The sequence below is a fragment of the Sinocyclocheilus anshuiensis genome, unplaced genomic scaffold (assembly GCF_001515605.1).
Source record: "Sinocyclocheilus anshuiensis isolate Anshui unplaced genomic scaffold, SAMN03320099.WGS_v1.1 scaffold222, whole genome shotgun sequence".
In the NCBI taxonomy this organism is placed as follows: Eukaryota; Metazoa; Chordata; class Actinopteri; order Cypriniformes; family Cyprinidae; genus Sinocyclocheilus; species Sinocyclocheilus anshuiensis.
Window position 1 is genome coordinate 1,023,639 of NW_015542408.1, and position 20,047 is coordinate 1,043,685.

Genomic DNA, 20,047 nt, shown 5'->3' on the forward strand with positions numbered 1-20,047 from the left:
ATAGATAGGTGGAGGGTGGGTGGGTGGGTGGATGGATGGATAGATGATGGATGGATGGATGGATGCAGCATGTAAAATCATCATGTGTAACAGCTGCTAGCACTAACTGTAATGAAAGCATTGTGGTGAGATATCTGGAGCCTCTGTATACACTGTCTGGTCCAAAGTATAGTTTTGCATTTATGATTTTAATAATTCATGTCCTTTTCCACATCCTACAAATCATATCTAATCGGATAAGTGAGAAACCATTATAGTTGTTGACATGCTTCTATAAGACTCAGTGCTCATTTATTTATCAGTATTAATGACAGCATGGATGTGTTTCATCTCACACACAAGATAATGTGCACAAATAGCATTACTTCTCATCAGCGAGTTATTACTCTAAAATTACAGATAAGACTTTAAAAAGCAAGAGACTTATCAGTCGTTTTCTCCACTGATTCCAATTTAAGGAGCTTTTGCTTTTACTAAGATTTCAGCTATAACTGAATGAGACAATTATGTGGGCACATATGATTTTGGGTGTGCATTGAACAACTCAAAAACATAAACAAACGTAACCACGGCACAGTCTGACAAAGTCTGGGTTTGTGCTTTCTGTCAACCATGGAAGCAGAAATATATATAATCCACTTTCTAGATGTCTTCATCTTGGACTTCCCATCAATGAGTCATAAGGTCATTTTAAAAACTTTAGATCATTTCTCAGTTTATAATCATAAAAATAACAGACACATAAGAGAGCAGAAATGATTCATATTATTTTCCTCTTTTCCTAAGTTTGTTTACCTCTGCTCATAGTCTATTATGACAAAAGCCTTTGTTTTGTTCTATTCCTCTATCAAACAAAAGTGCAGATATACTTAAGAAGTTATATTTTGACTTATAGTTTTATTTGGTCAGGAAAACTATTTTTGCAGACCATGAAGTATGATGAAATTATTACGAAATTCTCATGCACTGCATTTCATCAAACTGGAATCTTAAAGCTAATGTGTGATCATTTCTTTCCATGTTCAAATATTTTCTCCTATCTGATTTTAACATGCAGAGACCACCGAAAGTTAGTCAAAAAGTTTCAACTTTTTCTAAACACTGATACTGAAAGATTTTTATTATTATTTTTAATCAGTGCAAATATACATTTTAAAAAATACTAATCATTTCAGTTTTGTCAAGAAAAGTCTCATATTAGTTCTCACATAGCATCAAATCTTAAGGAAGTGAGTATTATTATGAAATCTGACGATTTTGATTATGCGTAACCTTTTGATCAGACTGGAGCCGTACATCATTGCATTTACCTACTATCCCGTCCCACAAATTTAGTCAGAGGGCTGCTGGGATGTGAAATTATATTACTTGTTGTAATTTATGCTGAAATTCAGTTGTCCTTGATAAACTCAATTCAAACCAGTGAATCAGCAATACGTTTGCAATGAGCTCGGAGTCGTAAGGAGCAACTGTAATCCTTTAATATCCTTTCACCTACTGTTAATTATCATTTGTAAATAATTAACGTGGGTAGCATTATTCCAGATCACTGAAGGGTGAGTGAGGGGTGTTTGAGTCTGGTTTCAGCTAGACTATATAAAACAATATCAGTCTGCCTGCGCCAAGAGTGTTTGTGTGTGACAACCAGAATAACTGATTTTCACAAGATGTAATACACTCCAAGAAAAATACACTGCAGCTATCTAAACCTCACACTGGAAGTTATTGTTGGTACAGAAGCTTTGGGGGAGATGAAATGATTATGGAAGCATGTTATGTGCCACCAAGATCTTGGATTTGTTCCATAGAAACACAAGATCTCAGTGAGCTGTAGTGTCTTTTTCAAAATGCCAAAAGCTTTCATGCACTGATAAAGTTCTCTGGCATTTGGTATCATGAATACCAGCTTCTCCAAGACGGGTCAAAACCTCTTCATTTTTATCACCATTCCTCTCTGACAATGAACTAAATATGTGGTTACTTAGAAACCATAACATCCCCATGCCCAGTGACATGAACTATAATATGCAAGCATCCATGATGTTGTCTGCTTTTGATTTACTTTGTCCAGCTGGTTGTACATCTTCTTCTTTTAACAGGCTCAAACAGCAAACAGTGCAAGCAGTTTAATATCTTTTTTCTAAAACTTCAAATCAAAAGAAACAAATGATAAAATAAACAATAGTTGTATTTTAGAAAAATTCTTGAGTTAAAAAAATATTCTTCAGCTACAAATGTGACCCTGGAGCACAAAACCAGACTTTAGTAGCACAGGTGTATTTGTAGCAATAGCTCTCAAAATTATTGATTTTTCTTTTATGCCAAAAATCATTAGGATATTAAGTAAAGATCATGTTCCATGAAGATATTTTGTAAATTTCCTACCATAAATATATCAAAACTTAATTTTTGATTAGTAATATGCATTGCTAAGGACTTAATCTGGACAACTTTAAAGGCGATTTTAGTAATTTATTGCTTTTTTTGCATTCTAAGATTTTCAAATAGTTGCATCTCAGCCAAATATTGTCCTATCCTAAAACATATCCATAAATCAATAAAAAGCTTATTTATTCAGCTTTCAGATGAGGTATAAATCTCAAATTGACCCTTATGACTGGTTTTGTGGTCCAGGGTCATAAATATATAAATAAAAAATATAATTCTAGTGTAATTTATTGCAGTTAAATGATGTCTAATATCTATATTAACATCTGTTTTTTATCTTTTAACCCTTTTTATATAATATTTTTTTTAACAACAATATGTTTTTAATTTTTTTTAAGAAATTGCATTTAGCAAGGTTCAATAAATGCATCATGGACTTGTCCATATTTTAGTGAATTTCCTATAAATCACTTTTCTTCATCCTAATAATACACCGTAAGTCTTACCATTAATGGCAGGGAACAAATGACAAATATGACTGTCATGAAGACCAGGAGAATGAGATGTTCCACCTCCTCTGCCCATGAGAAGTACCTCCTGTCCCTTTTACTCCGGGTCTGCACTGATCCTCGGTTCATTTTGCGCCTCCGGTACATTAACACCAGATGGTAAACTACAAAACAGTTGCATGCCACTATAACTGTAACAATGAGCAGCATCACAGTGGCATAAACGTTGGCATACGCCCGGTCCTCAGTCCCCTCTGGATTCATGGCAATAAAACACCACGTCCCGGGACAGTATTGCACATACTTCCCAAAGCCTGCAAACGGCATTAAGCAAAATAAAAAGCAGACTAGATAAATGCAAGGGATGGTGATGTATCCGCAGCGTTTGGTGACGTGCCTCCCGTAGTGGTATGGGTACCCGATGGAAAGGCACCTCTCCAGTGCCATGGCGAGGAGGATGGAGAGCGTCGCCAGACTGAAGAAAGTCATGGCAAATCCGAAATATTCACACACCGCACGAGTCTCGCTCAGCCCAACCAGTGTGGTGTTGGTTAAGTATGCAGTCTGCACCAGGGGACTGATCAAGCAGGTTCCCATTAGATCCGTAATGACCAGCGTGGTCACCAGCAAATGGAACAGAGACTGTCGCTGCCGGTTCTTCTCTTTCCTCCTGCGGAACTCCAGGAGAACCAACGCAACCAGGTTCCCGAGAACTCCAGCTGCGAACATCATCGCGCTGATGGCCGGGCCACCGTTCTGCTCCACGCTCAGACTTTCAGTACAGTTTTGTTTTTCTGTGCCCATTACTGCCAGAGATGTGCTGAAACTCCTGTTGTAGATCTTCTTGGAACTTCTTCTCAAAGTTCTCCAAGCTTCTTTGAACTAGCTTAGGTTGGCATGATTGAAAGCAAACTCTACATTAGAAAAACTGCATTTAGTTAGTCCGTGTTTCTTGTCTAGAATGGTTCACCAGGGTAAAGGAATGGAGCTCATCAATGTAAGCATGGTGTGCTCCAAAAAACAGATCCATACAAGTATTTCAGTGCCTCTGGAGTCAGACAGACTTGCCTCTTTGCCTGCCCCATGCTCTCGAAGGCAAAGAGGCAGTGGGAGAATGTAGTGTGAGCCATGAGTTCCTCAGCTGAGTGAGCCGTTGACTGGTGAAACAACGTCATTGTCTTGACCCCACCCTCCACACACACACACACACACACACACTGATCCAGACACAGCAATGAGAAATTCGAGCTTCCTTAAAACCTCATGTGCCGTTGAGACTTTATTTCCTGACTGTTTGGGGTCCCAAAGTGCTCTGTGCTGCTGTGTGTACAAATAATATTATTAAAATAGCTATTATAATACTAAAAATTATCTTGAATGAGTCTCTTAAAGTTTACATGTGATATAAGTAATAAAATTTGCCTTTATGAAAGAATGAGCTATAAAATGGCCTCTGATTAAACAATGACCACTATCCTTGAAATGACCAATAACTAAATAATTAATAAATAATCAAATAAACGTATCTGTTGTCCAACATTTTGTGCTCGAGTTCTCATCAAATAACTTTTTTTTTTAAAGAAATAATAATAATAAAGAATCTTAAAAGTTAGTGTTTTCCATACAAATATTAGCAGCACAGCTGTTTTCAACATTGTTAATCATAAGAAATGTTTCTTAAGCACCATATCAGCATATTAGAATGATTTATATTTCAGGACCTTTTGAAAATGGCCCATGAAAGTTTATCTTCATCCCCAACAGCTCAGTTGGCATCTTTTCCGCTATCATTTCTGCGGTCATCTTTTCTTTACATTTACATAATTAAGCCTACTTCCTCTTGCTATAACAGTTTGTGAATGCTGAAAGATGCTAGAATTTTCCATGGCTTTAAGGTTGGGCATGTACTTATCTGAGCTAACAACATGCTGCTACGCGTCTTGAATTTTGTGCTTTTTTTTAATTTTTTTTATTTTAGGGCTTCCTGGTCCTTTCTGTGCAATGTTTTATGATTTGATAAAACAGCATTTACACATTTACAATAACATTTTCTTCTATATACTGCTGTGTTGTTTTTAACGTTTTGTTCATATTATTAACTATGTAGGCATATTTCCACCCAAGTAACACTTTTTTCCTTGATTGTGAAGCTTCTGTTAGGCCTGCTGCAGTGATGGCTGTATTTGTAGAGCTCTCCTCCTGCACCATATTGTCTGCTGTTAATAAGCATATGTAAATACACTGAATGTTGCCAAACGGTTACAACACAAATAGCTTGTTATGCTCACACTGACAGGCCAAACATGGTTATGAACATGTCGTGAAACTTGAAACGTCTGGATCAGATTCACTGAAATCGAGGAACATCACAGGAACATCAGGACACGATCAAATTCCAGGTATGTTAAGCAGACAAAAGACACGTCCACTAACAAAACCATAAAACAGGGAAGCCTTTTTGTACAATTTATGATTATAGGATGAATAAATGAACCAGACAAGTCACTTAAAACAAATACATTTGAGCAGTAGAGGAGTGATAACAAAAGTTTTATTTGCAACCAGTGTTGGGGGTAACGCATTACAAGTAACGCGAGTTACATAATCAGATTACTTTTTTCAAGTAACTAGTAAAGTAATGCATTACTTTTTAATTTACAAGAGAATATCTGAGTTACTTTTTCAAATAAGTAACGCAAGTTACTTTTTTTTTCAATTTATTGATTGACAGCTCTCCCGTCCCCATGTTGAGAGAAATCAGATGTTACTGTATTTCTAAAATAAATATGAATATGCATTAATTCATCTCAATCGCAAAAAAAACAACAACACAGATTTAGTATTCCTCAAAATGAATAAAAATAATGCAACTTAGAATATGACACAAACCTGCAATAATTAAATGTTAAACAACACAAATATCCTTTATGTATTTAATCCCATTCTATTAACCAATGTCTTTGCTTCTGACCTTCGATGATCCAGTTCAACCATACTAATAAGCAAAAATTACTCTAGACAAACATTTGTGTGTCTTTTTTTTATTGCTGAAGTGTGTTGAAATTTCTTCTTCTGTATTCTACTGTATGGACGTAAATTTACTTTCCCTTCAGCCTGAGGCTTATTCATTTCACTTTTGGTGTGAAAAGGCTTTTATATTTGCCAAAAATATAACTTTTTTATTTTAAAAACAAACAAGCAAGCCCTGTCCAGATTTAAAAAGTAATGCAAAAGTAACGTAATGCATTACTTTCCATAAAAAGTAACTAAGTAACGTAATTAGTTACTTTTTTTATGGAGTAACGCAATATTGTAATGCATTACTTTTAAAAGTAACTTTCCCCAACACTGTTTGCAACACAAAAAAACTGAACACTTTTACACCATTACAAACTAATTCAGCTATACGGCCGTTAATACGAGTTAGGTTTGGTGTTATTTGTTTTCATCTTTATATGTCAAAAGGTACTGATCTATATATTTTTTGACTTTAATTCAACATGCATGCATTAAATTGATCACAAATGACAGTAAATACATTTATGTTACAAAAGATTTCTTTTTTCAAATACATGCTGTTCTTCTGACCTTCCTAAATCCTGAAGAAAAAAAAATTAAACTGTTTTCTTATAATAAGAAGAAATGTTTTTTTGAGCACCAAATCAGCAAAGGATCATGTGACACTGAAGACTAGAGTAATGGCTGCTGAAAATTCAGGTTTGTTATCACAAGCATATTTTGTATGGCATATTAAAATAGAAAAGAGTTGTTTGTAATTGTAATGATGTTACAATATTACCATTTTTGCTGTATTTTTGATCAAGTAGGCTAAATCTTGCCAGCCCAAACTTTTGAACATTATTGGGTATTAAATCAAATGACCTCAAATTTGATCTTTTGTCATTGCTTGAACTGTTTGACAAACAAGTGTTTAGGAAAGTGCTGCGGTGGTGCTTGTTGTTATTCAGTGATCCGAGAGAAGATTCAATCTAAATGGCCTTTCACCCTTAGGCGCCCTTTGCCCTGTTGGACACTAAACATCTTTTGTTAGTAGTTAAACAAGTGTCTTTGGATACTGTTTTAATTTATTTGTGCATGTATTAGGCTAATTCATTATTTCAATTAGTAAGCATGAAATATTTACAAAGCAAATCTTTCAGAAATAAAATGTAAGTTATTGTTCTAATTTTTTATTTATTTAAATGTTTACATTTATTTATTTTTTACTCTTGGTTTAAAGACTGACTTACCAAAAATAAATAAATAAATAAAAACATTTTTCAACATTTCAATGGTTGCATTAACTTTGTTCTGAGTCTGACTTAGGCTACAAACTCTGACCTGTGCTCTACAGTACGTTTCCAATGCGTGATCATTTCTCTTCACTCAAGATCAGATTCAGTTACACTGATTAAATGCTTAATTTGCATGCATTGTTTACAGAAGAATTTGTTATAAGAGAAAAGTTTAAGCCAGGGCACAACTCAGAAAGAGTTGTTTTATATTGTTTTATATAGTCTAGCTGAAACCAGACTCATCCTCTTGTTCTGGACTTTATGATTTGTGCCATAGGCCTCCAAACGTTAGTTAGTTTAGTTAGTTACCCAATTTCCAGATTCGATGTCCCTATTCCAACAGTGTCTAGTATTCATATAGGAATGGTCACTAGATGGCACCACAAACAAGAAAGAGATAGTAGTTTTCAAGATGAATGAACAACCACGAAATAAACGAAAATATGAAATATATATACAGTTTGTGTATATGTGTCAAAAATAATAAATCATTTACACAATATATGCCTCATACACAAAGGAAAGAAAGTATGTAGGCCTATTGTGCAGTATTCACAATGCAAATGCGAACATAATAGGCTAGTAATTTAACTTTTTTTTATCATTATCTTTTATGCATCTTTTTTTTTTTTTTGCTAGTAATTGAACTAAAAACGAGCAGTGTGAATATTCACGGTCATCGAGTCTTTGATGAGCCTCAGAAGTGATTCGTGACACTCATCCATTTGTTATCCAGTATTTACACGTCTTAAATTGATTAAAGACGATCTAAAATAGTAGTAGAATAGAAATAATTGGATTAGTCTAAAGCAATCTTAAAGCTATACTCAGCAAACTGTCAGGTAAAACAGGAAAAGTGATTATTAAAGGATATTTTATAGCTACGTTTCTATCAAATAAAACTTAAAAATAATATAACATACATTTGATTATATATTTGACATATAATATAAATTATATAACGCACGAAAATGTATTTATATATTTTATAAGAATTATATAAGAAGGCATTCATTAAATAGAATTCCTAATAAATGTAGCCATTAAATAAATTAAGACATCTTTCCATCCCAAAGCCTCTACTTTTATAAATGTAATGAAATGCAGATGGTGTCCCGTGTGTCACCCGTCAGCCAATCAACGTCCGCGTGTCCTCCCACAGTCCCTCCTGTTCAATGCCTGGATCACAAACTTCCCAGCTTCAAGCCAAACATCAACTCATTTAAACTGAGTGTGCCGTATGAATACAAGCTGCATGTGTACCAACTGTTCATTAAAATGACCTGGCACAAAATAGCAGTCTTCTTTTTACAACTTTCATGGACAGTTCAGCATGCCACAGCCATTCACAGACATGACATCTATCCATATGGGATGTTTTACGGCGATGTTACTCTGCAAGAAGGCGACGATGAGACCTCTAAAGTGATCACGCTCACCAAAGCCATGTACTTCTATGAGGCGTCCTTCAATAACTTATATGTGAGTACATCAAACGTCTAATAAGGTTTTGTTGTTGTTGCTGCTTTGCCTTTATTTGCCTTAAGAAATCTCATATTCCTCTGGGAAAATGAATAAAACTGTAAACAAATTTCAGTGTTTTGTTGTATGAAATTAAATGTGTATTTAATGTCTGTATAACTTGTGTTAAGAATGTACGAATGTCTGTCATTCCTTCTTATTTTTTTATTTTCATAGTTTAAAAGTTTTCTTTAAAAATTTTAATGTAAGAGTTCTTTTATCATGAACTAAATTCAGGGTGGTCAAAAAAACTTAAACGAGCTTATTGTAGCTCTGGTTTTATTCTATACTAATTCTAAGAATTTGACCCCAAAATTAGATCATTATAGACATTTCTCGTTCTGTTTTGTGTCTCGTTGCAGGTGGCCACCAATGGAATCATCTCAACTCAGGATCTTCCCATGGAGAAGCAGTATGTAGATGACGGCTTCCCCACCGACTTCCCTGTCATCGCCCCCTTCCTGGCTGACATTGACACCAGCAAAGGAAAAGGATCCATCTTCTACCGGCAGACGGAGTCTCCTACCGTGCTGAAGCGGGCGGAAGCGGATGTCAAGAGAGGCTTTCCAGATACCACGTTCACCCCAACCCATGCCTTTATCGCCACCTGGGAGAATGTGTCCGCTTATGAGGAGGTCACCCACAGCTCTAGACCATCCAATCGGGTAAGATAACTGCTTAGAGCGGTACTAAAATGTGACCCTGGAGGTCTGGCTTTCCCCGAGATCCTTTTAGGCTGGGGTTATCAAAGCTGGCCATCTGTGGTCTGTCCTAATCTCAGGCCTAGAGGGTGTCAGAACGTACAATAGCGTCTCCCACTTACCTGCTAATCTATCCCAGAGCTTTTAATTTTACCTGCCGTTCACAGGAACAACTGGTGGGATTGAATTGCTCCTAATTGTCCATGTCACCACAGTGATTAGGTCTTCTCAACACCTCACATACCACAGAAATGCTTGGGAAGGTTTTAGATGATTAAAGCCACAGTATTTCTCAGGGGTCTGATAGGCTTTTTGAATCCAATCAATATAGGGTTTTCATTCAGTGTTGTTAAGACATCAAGCACATTACCTGAATTGTTTATTGTACAAGTGCAAACAAAAATGCCCTAAAATCAAAAATGTATTTCTATTAATATTGTCTATTAATATAATAAAATAAAGATTATATTTAATAATAAGTAAAATATAACAAAGTAAATCAAAATAGTTTTTAGTTATTTTTTTTTTTTAAATGGCAATCCTAGTTTAATTGCTATGCCAATTATACATAATTATACGTTGCATTTTATTTGCATTTAGCACTGATTTTATCTAATGTCCATCAGAATAGCCCTGCAATCTGTTATGAGTCATGATCCACCAGTTGGAGTTGCTTTATAATATTAGACACAAAATCTGATGGTAAATTGTGAAGTGAACACTAGTGCATAGACGTCTGAGGCCAGCAAGAATTTTTTTTTTTTAAAGAAATTAATACTTTTTTTATTCAGCAGGGACACGTTAAATCATAAAAAGTGACAGTAAAGACATTTGAAATGTTAGAAAGATTTCTATTTCAATTACATGCTGTTCTTTTGAGCTTTCTATTCATTAAAGAATCTTAAAAAAAACACTAAATTTTGAATTCTAGCAATATTTTACAGTACTGCTTTTTTACTATATGTTTGATTAAATAAATGCAGCCTTTGTGAGCATAAGAGCTTAATGTTTCAAAAATATCATTAAAAAAATCCCAGACAGTCATGTATGTGCTGTCAAATATCTATAGGTACAAAAGCCCGTTTTATGTTGTTTATAAGGTCACATTCAGACCATATTTTCACAAAAGAATACTTAAGTTTATTAGTTCAGCGATGTTACAGGGGTCTACAGTTGTTGGTGTGTAAGTGGAGTGATTTCAGCTGAGATGGAACTGAATTCTGATGTTTTTGGTGTATTCTAATGGGCATTAATGAATGGGTCATTCTTCAAGCCTCTAGCGCACATTCGGATCTCTCATCCAGACAGCTGAGCAGAAACAGCTGCATTGCTCATAAAGTATTATCATTTGTTATGCATTGGTTCCGGAAGCAGCATTTCTTCTCTTGTTTGGGTTGCATAAGGCCATGTTCATGTTTGTATTCTCAGAGTAAATATTATCAGGAATTTCCCTCTATCTGTCAGGAATTTACTCTATGGCACTGGCTCACAACTGGTGGATGTTCTGATAGACTTTCAGAGAAAGAACAATGCTAAATGCAAATAATAAAAGCCACTATTACACTCTAAAAAATGCTGGGTTTGTCCCTTTTTAACCCAGCGCTGGGTTATATTTAACCCAGCATTTTTTAGAGTGTACAGTATATACAGTATTACATGCTACAATATACTGTATATCATCACAGTCAAAGCTAAATGTCACAAAGAATATACTAAATACTAGTATGGCATTCAAGCTGTCATAAAAATAGATACTCCCCATTTAGATGTTTAATCCTTGTGATAAATTAGCTCAATACTATTGGCCTCCTGCTGTTTGGCTCATGCAGGGTTACTGGGTGGAAAGTCAAACCGCAGTCATCTTTCTTGACTAAAGAGTTGCATGCTTTCAGAACTGTTTACTATCTTAAGCAATGTTTGCTTACTAAATTTGACTTGATTGCAATAGAAGAGCTTTAGGCCAAAGGGCTTGTTTGAAGAAAGCACATCCTTGAGTTGATTTACTACGTCTCTCCACAGAGAGTTTGCAGCGCTGGGTTATATTTAACCCAGCATTTTTTAGAGTGTACAGTATATACAGTATTACATGCTACAATATACTGTATATCATCACAGTCAAAGCTAAATGTCACAAAGAATATACTAAATACTAGTATGGCATTCAAGCTGTCATAAAAATAGATACTCCCCATTTAGATGTTTAATCCTTGTGATAAATTAGCTCAATACTATTGGCCTCCTGCTGTTTGGCTCATGCAGGGTTACTGGGTGGAAAGTCAAACCGCAGTCATCTTTCTTGACTAAAGAGTTGCATGCTTTCAGAACTGTTTACTATCTTAAGCAATGTTTGCTTACTAAATTTGACTTGATTGCAATAGAAGAGCTTTAGGCCAAAGGGCTTGTTTGAAGAAAGCACATCCTTGAGTTGATTTACTACGTCTCTCCACAGAGAGTTTGCTGAAGCTCAGAGGGTCTAAATGGTGAAATCTCTAGATGATATCTTATGTTTGCCTTTGGGATTTAAACCACTTTATCTAGTCTTGTGTCTCCTGCAGTCCAACACATGTCTGTCTGTCTGCAGACGTCTCATGGATTGAAGAAATAGGAGCTTATGGAGGTGATACTCCATGAATGGAGGACACATAGTACCGATTCAGTTTTAAATATTACATTTATTTTTTCATTTAAAGTACTTTATTGGCACAATTCTATTTACATACAGTATTGCCAAAGAATCATGCACAAAACAAGTTATGAGATAAAAGATAGAAGGAATTGTACAATAGAATAATAAAAATAAAAAAGGAAAGAAATTAATCAAAATAAACAGGCCAAAAGTTTGGAATGATTAGGATTCTTTAATGTTTTTAAAGGCTGCCAAGGCTGCATTTATTTGATCAAAAATACAGTAAAACAGTAATAGTGTGAATTATTGTTAAGTAATGTTGAAAACTTAATATTTATGCTTACAATTTTTGAGGAAACTGTGATTCACCACTATTTAAAAACTTGGTATAAAATGTTAAAATGAATTCTTTTGATAGGCAAGGATGCATTAAATTGATCAAAAGTGACAGTAAAGACATTTATAATGTTAGAAAAAAATTCTGTTCTTTTGAACTTTCTATTCATCAAAGAATCCTGAAAGAAAATGATATTATGGTTTTCAAAAAATATCAAGCAGCAAAAAGCAGTTTTTAATGCTGATAATAATATGAACCATTATTAATAAGTGAGCACCAAATTAGCACATTATAATGATTTCTGAAGGATCATGTGACAATTCTTTCAAAAGCTTAATTATTCTAAACTTAGTTTATATATAATATAAAATATACATTATCAAGACGTTATGAAGAAAAAAATTCTGTAATAATGTTGATAGTACTGATAGTTGATAGTACTGTAATGGTATTGTAATAGTATAATACAATTACAATACAATTACAGAAAAGTAGTATACTGTATATAATAATAATAGTATTGATGTAGTACCATCTCAAGTAATTAGACCCCTTCATTGTGGGGTCCTAATTCCTCTTTTGGTACTATAACATCTTTAAACAATCTTGTTTATGGGTGTGTTTCGGCACTGCTTCGAGGCAGTGTGGTCCTGCAATTAGGAGCTTGAAGCTGAAGGCAGCAGGGTTGGGTGAGGGGATTCAGGAGGGATGCATGCTGGGGAATGAGGCAGCCCGAGGCTCTCTGAAAGCCAGATGCAGCATTGTCTCTTTGGAATTGGGGGGTTGTTTTGTGGAGGTGATGGCTCCACTCGGGGACAGCTTGGATTACTAAACACAGGAGAGGAATTTCACACACATCCTCTGTGTATGTATGCGAGAGACTGGAAAGGGGGAAGGGCTTCTTAATATCTGTGTTGAAACGTCATTAGGATGTCTTGCTAGAAAAGCTTACTTAAAGGGATAGTCCACCCAAAAATGAAAATTTTGTCATCATTTATTCACCCTCAAGCCTGTATGAGTTTATTTTTCTATGAAACACAAAAGAAGATATTTTGAAGAATGTGGGTAACCAAACCGTTTCGGTTCCCATTGACTTTTTGTCCATACAGTGGTCAATCTTAAGTCAAATGGAACAAATTAAAACTGTTTGATTACCAACATTCTTCAGAATATCTTCTTTTATGTTCCACAAAAGAAAGAACGTTATACAAGTGTGGAACAACATGAGCATGAGTGATGAAGTTTCATTTTTGGGTGTACTATCCATTTAAATCAACATGAAATCCAAATAGACCCAGTTTATAGTCATAATAGACATTTCTTGTCTTGTTGGGGAACAGTACATCATTAATATGTAGTTATTTAGAATGAAAAAATGTTCATTTTTAATAAAAATGTAATGCAAAATGTAACACAACTTTCCCCATTTTTGCAGCAAATGCACCAAGCCTCCTTATTATATATCGTATTTCACTTGGAAATATGTTAAATTACGTTACATTACGATGTAAAATGGGTTGCAAACAGCTGAAATAAAATTAAATAAAAATAGATGAAAAAATTACTAATGTTTCATTAGCAACTACCTAAAATAAAACGTGTTTAAGGTGAAGTGCTAAAATTACTAAAATTAAAACTGAAATAAAAATAAATTAAAAATAAATTAAATCTAAGTAAAAATATTTAAATATAAATAAAACTAATAGAAATGACAAAAGCGTAACAAAATGACTTAAGCTATAATTCATATGAAAACACACACACACACACACACACACACACACATATACAGTCGTGGTCAGAATTATTGGCACCCTTGGTAAATATGATCAAAGAAGGCTGTGAAAATAAATCTGCATTGTTAATAAATTGTTAATGGAGAATAAGAATTTAAAATGGGGGGAAATATCGTTATGACATAAATGTTTTTCTCTAATACACATTGGACACAATTAACAGCACCCTTTTATTCAATGCTTTTTGAAACCTCCATTTGGCATAATAACAGCTCTGAGTTTTCTCCTATAATGCCTGATGAGGTTAGAGAGCACCTGACAAGAGATCAGAGAGCATTCCTTCATCCAGAATCTCTCCAGACCCTTCAGATCCCCAGCTTCTCCTCTTCAGTTCACCACTCATCTATCTTCTATAGGGTTCAGCTCAGACTGGAATGGCCAGAGCAGAAGCTTGGTTTTGTGCTCAGTGACCCATTTTTGTGTTGTTTTTAAGGTTTGTTTTTGGATTATTGTCCGGTTGGAAGATCCAAACATGGCCCATTATAAGATTTCTAACAGAGTCAGTCACTTTTTGATTTTTTATCTGTTGGTATTTGATGGAATCAAAGATGCCATGTATCTAAACAAGATGTCCAGGACCTCCAGCAGAAATATAGGCCCACAACATTAAAAATACAGCAGTATATTTCATTGTACACATGGGGTACTTTTTGTCTCTGTGTTCACCAAACCCATCTTGATTGTTTGCTGCTAAAAAAGCAAATTTTTTAGTTACATCTGACCATAGAAGCCAGTCCCATTTGAAGTTCCAGTCGTGTCTGACAACAGAATATGCTGGGGATTGTTGAATATGCTGGAGTTTGTTTTTGGATGAGCTAGGAAAATTTTCTTGAAACCCTCCCAAACAACATGTGATGTAGGTGCTGTTTGATTTTTTTTTTTTTAAGGTTTTCTGACCCTGAGACTCAACTATTTTCTGCAATTCTCCAGCTGTGATCCTTGAAGAGTCTTTAGCCACTCAAACTCTCCTCCTCACCGTGCATTAGGACGATATAGACACACAATATAGTCCTCTTTCAGGCAGATTCATAACATTTTCTGTTGATTGGAAATTCTTAATTATTGCCCTGATGGTGGAAATGGGAATTTTCACTGCTCTAGCTCTTTTCTTAAAGCCACTTTCTAATTTGTGAAGCTCAATTATCTAGTATAATAGTATATAATTCTATGTAAGAGTAGGCTATATACTAAAATAACATGAGTAATACTAAAATAACTTGACATGGCCAAGGGTGACACTATAGACTCCTAAAATGTTTTTAGTGATCTGTTAAATGCAGTAAAACTAGGTGTGAAAAACAACAAAAGGGGGCAAGAGACAGTACTGAGGCACATATGGTGGGTACTAGACTTGTAAAATCAGTGAAGTTGTTAGAAACACCATATTTGGATTTCAGCTGAAGCTCTAGATGGTAGAGGTTTTCAGTGCTGATTAAGATATACAGAAAACAAATCTCATTTAGAGACCACTTTGCCCAAAAGTAAGGAGAAGGAAGTTAAGTAAACTATTTTAGATAGATTTACAGTATATAATGGAATATTTACAGGTGATATGTTTTGAAAGTTTTATTACCTTCTAAAGTGCTGCACAGATTCTGGAGTAATGGTCTTCTCTCTTCAAGGTAAACACATTCCAAGTGGTGCTTGCCTACAATGAGAAGGATACTTATGCACTCTTCCTATACCCTGAGGATGGCCTGCAGTTTTTTGGGACACGGCCCAAGGAATCTTACTATGTCGAAATTGAGCTTCCAGCTCGTGTGGGCTTCACCAGAGGAGAGCTGTCCTTCCTCTTCTTTTCCCGGACAGAGGGGCCATACTACAGCGTCACCAGTGATGAGCAGTCCGTCAAAAACCTTTACCAGTAAGCATCAGAGGAATTACTATTTTAAAATGGGGCTTTGGTAAAATAAAATAACTTTTTCTTTTGGAAACAATACAGAAAATTACTCAGAAATAAACAAAAAATGTTATTATATTATTATTAGATTGTTGTTAAATGTTATTCATTTGTGTTTTTCATAAATAAAAATTAGTGCTGTCAAACGATTAATCGCATCCAAAATAAACGTTTTTGTTTGCATAATATATGTGTGTTTTCTAACATAAACATTGTATTTATACACTACCGTACCCTGCTCCCCAAGGCTGTATTTATGTAATCCAAAACAAAAAACAGAAGCGTTTTTACAATGTGAAATTGTACTTTACTGTTTTCTACTTTAATATTTTAAGATGTAATTTATTAATGTGGTGGCAAAGCTGAATTATCAGCAGTCATTACTTTTACCTTCAGAAATCATTCTAAGATGCTGATTTGATGCTGAATTATATTATGAATATTACAAAGTTGTGCTGAATTTTGTAAAAACCATGATACATTTTTGTTCAAGATTCTTTAATGAATAGAAAGTTGAAAAAAAAAAGCATTTATTTGAAGTTTTTTGTAACATTATAAGTGTCTTTACTGTCAATTTTAACCAATTTAATGCATCCTTGCTGAAAAAAACAAAAACAATAAAATCTTACAATAGTGTATGAACACAGAAAAACAGAACATTAAATGTTTATTTGATATACATTTATGAATTTATATTAATAATGTTACATATTTTATATTATATTGTAAATTTAGATATTATATTATAATAGATATTTGTTTGTATTTTATTTTATTTATATAATAAAATAAAAGCAGTAATTTAAAGATTTTTCTTTGATTCATTTTAAACTAAATTTTAATTGCCATGATTAAAATTATAATATTATAATGTAATATTATAACTCTCTTCAGAAAAGGAAACATAGGAGAGCGTGGAGTTTGGCTCTTCCACATTGGAAACAGATATTCCTTCCAGAATGTCGTTCCTGCACAGCATGAGGCTGTTTTCACCAAAGCTCCCCCAGTCCTGGATGCTGTGCTCCCTGATGAAGACTACACAGAAACAGATGAGGAAGAGTATGATCCCATCGATCCTGACTTCCAAGATCCCACCACAACGGAGTTTCTTGAGCCAGAGCAAGACTCCTCAATACTGGAGCGTCTCAACCAGGAGGTGCCCCTTGGTCAGTCTCCCCCTCAGCCCTCAGAGTCTGGTCCAGGTGATTTTCCTCAGCCGGATCCCCATAATCTTCCCCCGGAGGACGTGACCCAGCCCCAGTGGCCATTACCAAAGCACGCAATTCTGCAGGTGTACCCAAACCGTGTGAAGGATGTCCCACCTTCTGGTGGTCAAGTGTTCAGTGTTGAGGAGAAAGTGGACTTTGACTCTGGAGGTGAGAGTTGAATGATTGTGATCCATAACCAATACTGAAATATATTTAATGAACCTTTGCTAAGCACCACCCTAAAAATGTTACTGACCAATCGAACTTTAGCAACTGTTGCCATCGTTTGCTTATTTCTAATCTATGTTACTTAGTGTGTTTAGATACCAGTGTTGTTTTTAAAACTAATAATGTATTTTCTATAATTGAAATAAACCTAATTAAAAGGAAATATAAATATTACATGAAAAACGTACACAAAAAAAGAATAAAAAAAGGGAACATAAAAAATGAAGAAAAAAAAGCTAAATAGAAAAAACAAAAACTAAACAAATGGCAAAACATAAAAATAAAAATACTTAATAATTGTACTGTAAAAATAAAAATATTATAATAATAATAACAACAAACTAAATAGAACAAATGACAACATAAAATTAATAAAACTTAAAATCTAGTACGGTTTAAAAAAAAAAAACGTAAAAAATGTAAAATGATAACTCAAAATATTAATAATAGTATATAAATAATACTGAAATAACACTGTTAGCAATTATCAAGTAGTATATCCACAATTATTATACACTGAGTAATATTACATACATTTTTATCACTTAAGACCACTTTTAGCTTTGCAAATTAAAATATACTTTAATATTTGCAAATGGACACATAATTTGCTGAGCATTTACACCAACAAAATCATTTCTTTTTTCTCTTCTCTCCAAAACACCATTAATGGCCAAAAAGAATTTCAGTTAAATACAAAAACTTTCAAATTCCCATACATGGGCATGCATGCAAGTATTATTATTATAAGTCTGCCATTTTTTTAATGCACAATTAATTTGATTCATATATTATTTGACTCAGTATTGTGACTTCCTATTATTCAGTTTTATCTATTAAACAATCCAGAGAGAACTCAAGATTGTGTACTAGAAGTTAACCTATGACTTATGACTGAGTTTGACTTTACTAGCCTATTTAAGAGCAATTTGTCTCTCTTTCCGCTCTCTCCTGCAGTGATCCATTACTCAACCGATAATAAAGAGACATGTGAGCGCTTCCAGCAGCAGTGCAGTCAGAACGCACACTGCACAGAGTATTCCACTGGCTTCTGCTGTCACTGCAACTCAGGATTCTACGGCAACGGCCGTCACTGCCTGCCAAACGGTAAGACTGGGGCTGTAAAAAGAGCCGTTGTAAAAGCTACACATAACATGACCTTATTCTGAAAGTATGAACAACATTTGCAGTGCATCTCTGGGGATATATTACCAGTGTTTCTCTTTCCAACACACTATTTTTAAAAGTAAAGATGTATATTTTTGTATTGCAAAGGAATTTGTAGATAACATTTTGATGTGGCACAGTTTTAGGTATGCAAATTCCAAAGTTATTTCCTGTCAAACTTGGTCTTTTACTGACTGCTTCACTTGCGTGCCGAGTGGCCGCTAATTGTCTGTAATTGGCCAACGCTTGTGTTAACTGGCTGCAGTAATACCCACAACTTATTCCACAGTGTTTTTATTAAGAGTTGTGGCTGCCACACCAATTTTGTGGGAGGTTTTATGTCGAAAACACTTGATCTTTTGGAAAACCTGAGTGGATTTCCCTAGTGAATCATTCGGCGGCCCTCATGGGGCTTGAGGAACAGGATCTTTTCAAGATAATGACATCATATTGGCTTTGTATGACTGTAATTTACCTGTGAACATCGACTCTTAACGACATCGATGCTTATGTGTGAAAGAAATCTTGAGCCCTGTTTCAAAGTCAAGTCTGGCTTGTGCTGAATGACAGACATTTGTGTCTGAGAGAAAATATTCAGTGGAAAAGCTTCCTCAGCTGTTGGATATGCATGTGTATACAGTAGGAGCTTTGTGTGGCCGGTGAGGGAGGTGGTGTGGAGGGAAATCTATCCAAAACCACTCTGAAACAGCAGAGTAACTGGAGAAATTGTAGCTTTTGAGAGCAGTTTGTAGATTAAAGAAATACCCGAAAATGTTTTTTTTTTCTTAAAGGGGTCATTGGATACAACATGCACTTTTACAAGTTGTTTGAACTGAAATGTGTGTTGGCAGTGTGTGTACACAACCGCCCTATAATGATAAAAATCCACCCAGTGTTTTTTTTTTAGTCTCGTTAAATCATTTCCCCTTTCTCAAATCGAGCCGATCTCAGGGGACAGGCCCCTCCCATGATTGTTGATTGACACTGGCGTTTTACCTTAGACCCGCCCTGAGTGAGCTGTCCTCAGCCCTCCACTGTTTCGACGCCGGAGCAGATGTAGACAAGAATGTCTCCTAAGCGATTGAGGTGTTCTGTTGTTGGATGTAATAATGAACATAGCAGTCGTCATTTACTCCCGATATCTGAGCCACTGAAGACGCAGTGAATTAACGTTACTATTGTTTCTGAAGGAAATGCAATGAATCTTTGCAAATCACCACTTAACAACCGAATAGGAGCAAATGAAGCAAAGTTTCCTTATTTTAGCAAAGGAAAACCAGTCTCCTCTTGGCTTATATCGAAATCCTCCGACATTTTTCTTTGCAAATCCTCGGTTTGTACTTCTAATTCGTGACCGGCGTTTTGTTTTGT

General features: G+C 35.0%; 2 protein-coding genes across 2 annotated transcripts in view; one reads left to right on the forward strand and one right to left on the reverse strand.

Annotated features, from left to right (window-relative positions):
* The window catches only part of LOC107693138 (prostaglandin E2 receptor EP2 subtype-like), a 6,111-nt gene extending 2,048 nt beyond the window's left edge, over nucleotides 1-4,063 (reverse strand). The window contains exon 1 of the mRNA XM_016492405.1: nucleotides 2,895-4,063. Coding sequence (XP_016347891.1) covers nucleotides 2,895-3,701 — 807 coding nt within the window. The 5' untranslated portion in view covers nucleotides 3,702-4,063. The remainder of the gene's footprint in view (nucleotides 1-2,894) is intronic.
* A 4,348-nt stretch (nucleotides 4,064-8,411) lies between these two features.
* LOC107693139 (nidogen-2-like) overlaps nucleotides 8,412-20,047 on the forward strand; it is a 41,009-nt gene continuing 29,373 nt past the window's right edge. The window contains exons 1-5 of the mRNA XM_016492406.1: nucleotides 8,412-8,674; nucleotides 9,076-9,378; nucleotides 15,796-16,037; nucleotides 16,968-17,449; nucleotides 18,467-18,616. Coding sequence (XP_016347892.1) covers nucleotides 8,471-8,674; nucleotides 9,076-9,378; nucleotides 15,796-16,037; nucleotides 16,968-17,449; nucleotides 18,467-18,616 — 1,381 coding nt within the window. The 5' untranslated portion in view covers nucleotides 8,412-8,470. The remainder of the gene's footprint in view (nucleotides 8,675-9,075; nucleotides 9,379-15,795; nucleotides 16,038-16,967; nucleotides 17,450-18,466; nucleotides 18,617-20,047) is intronic.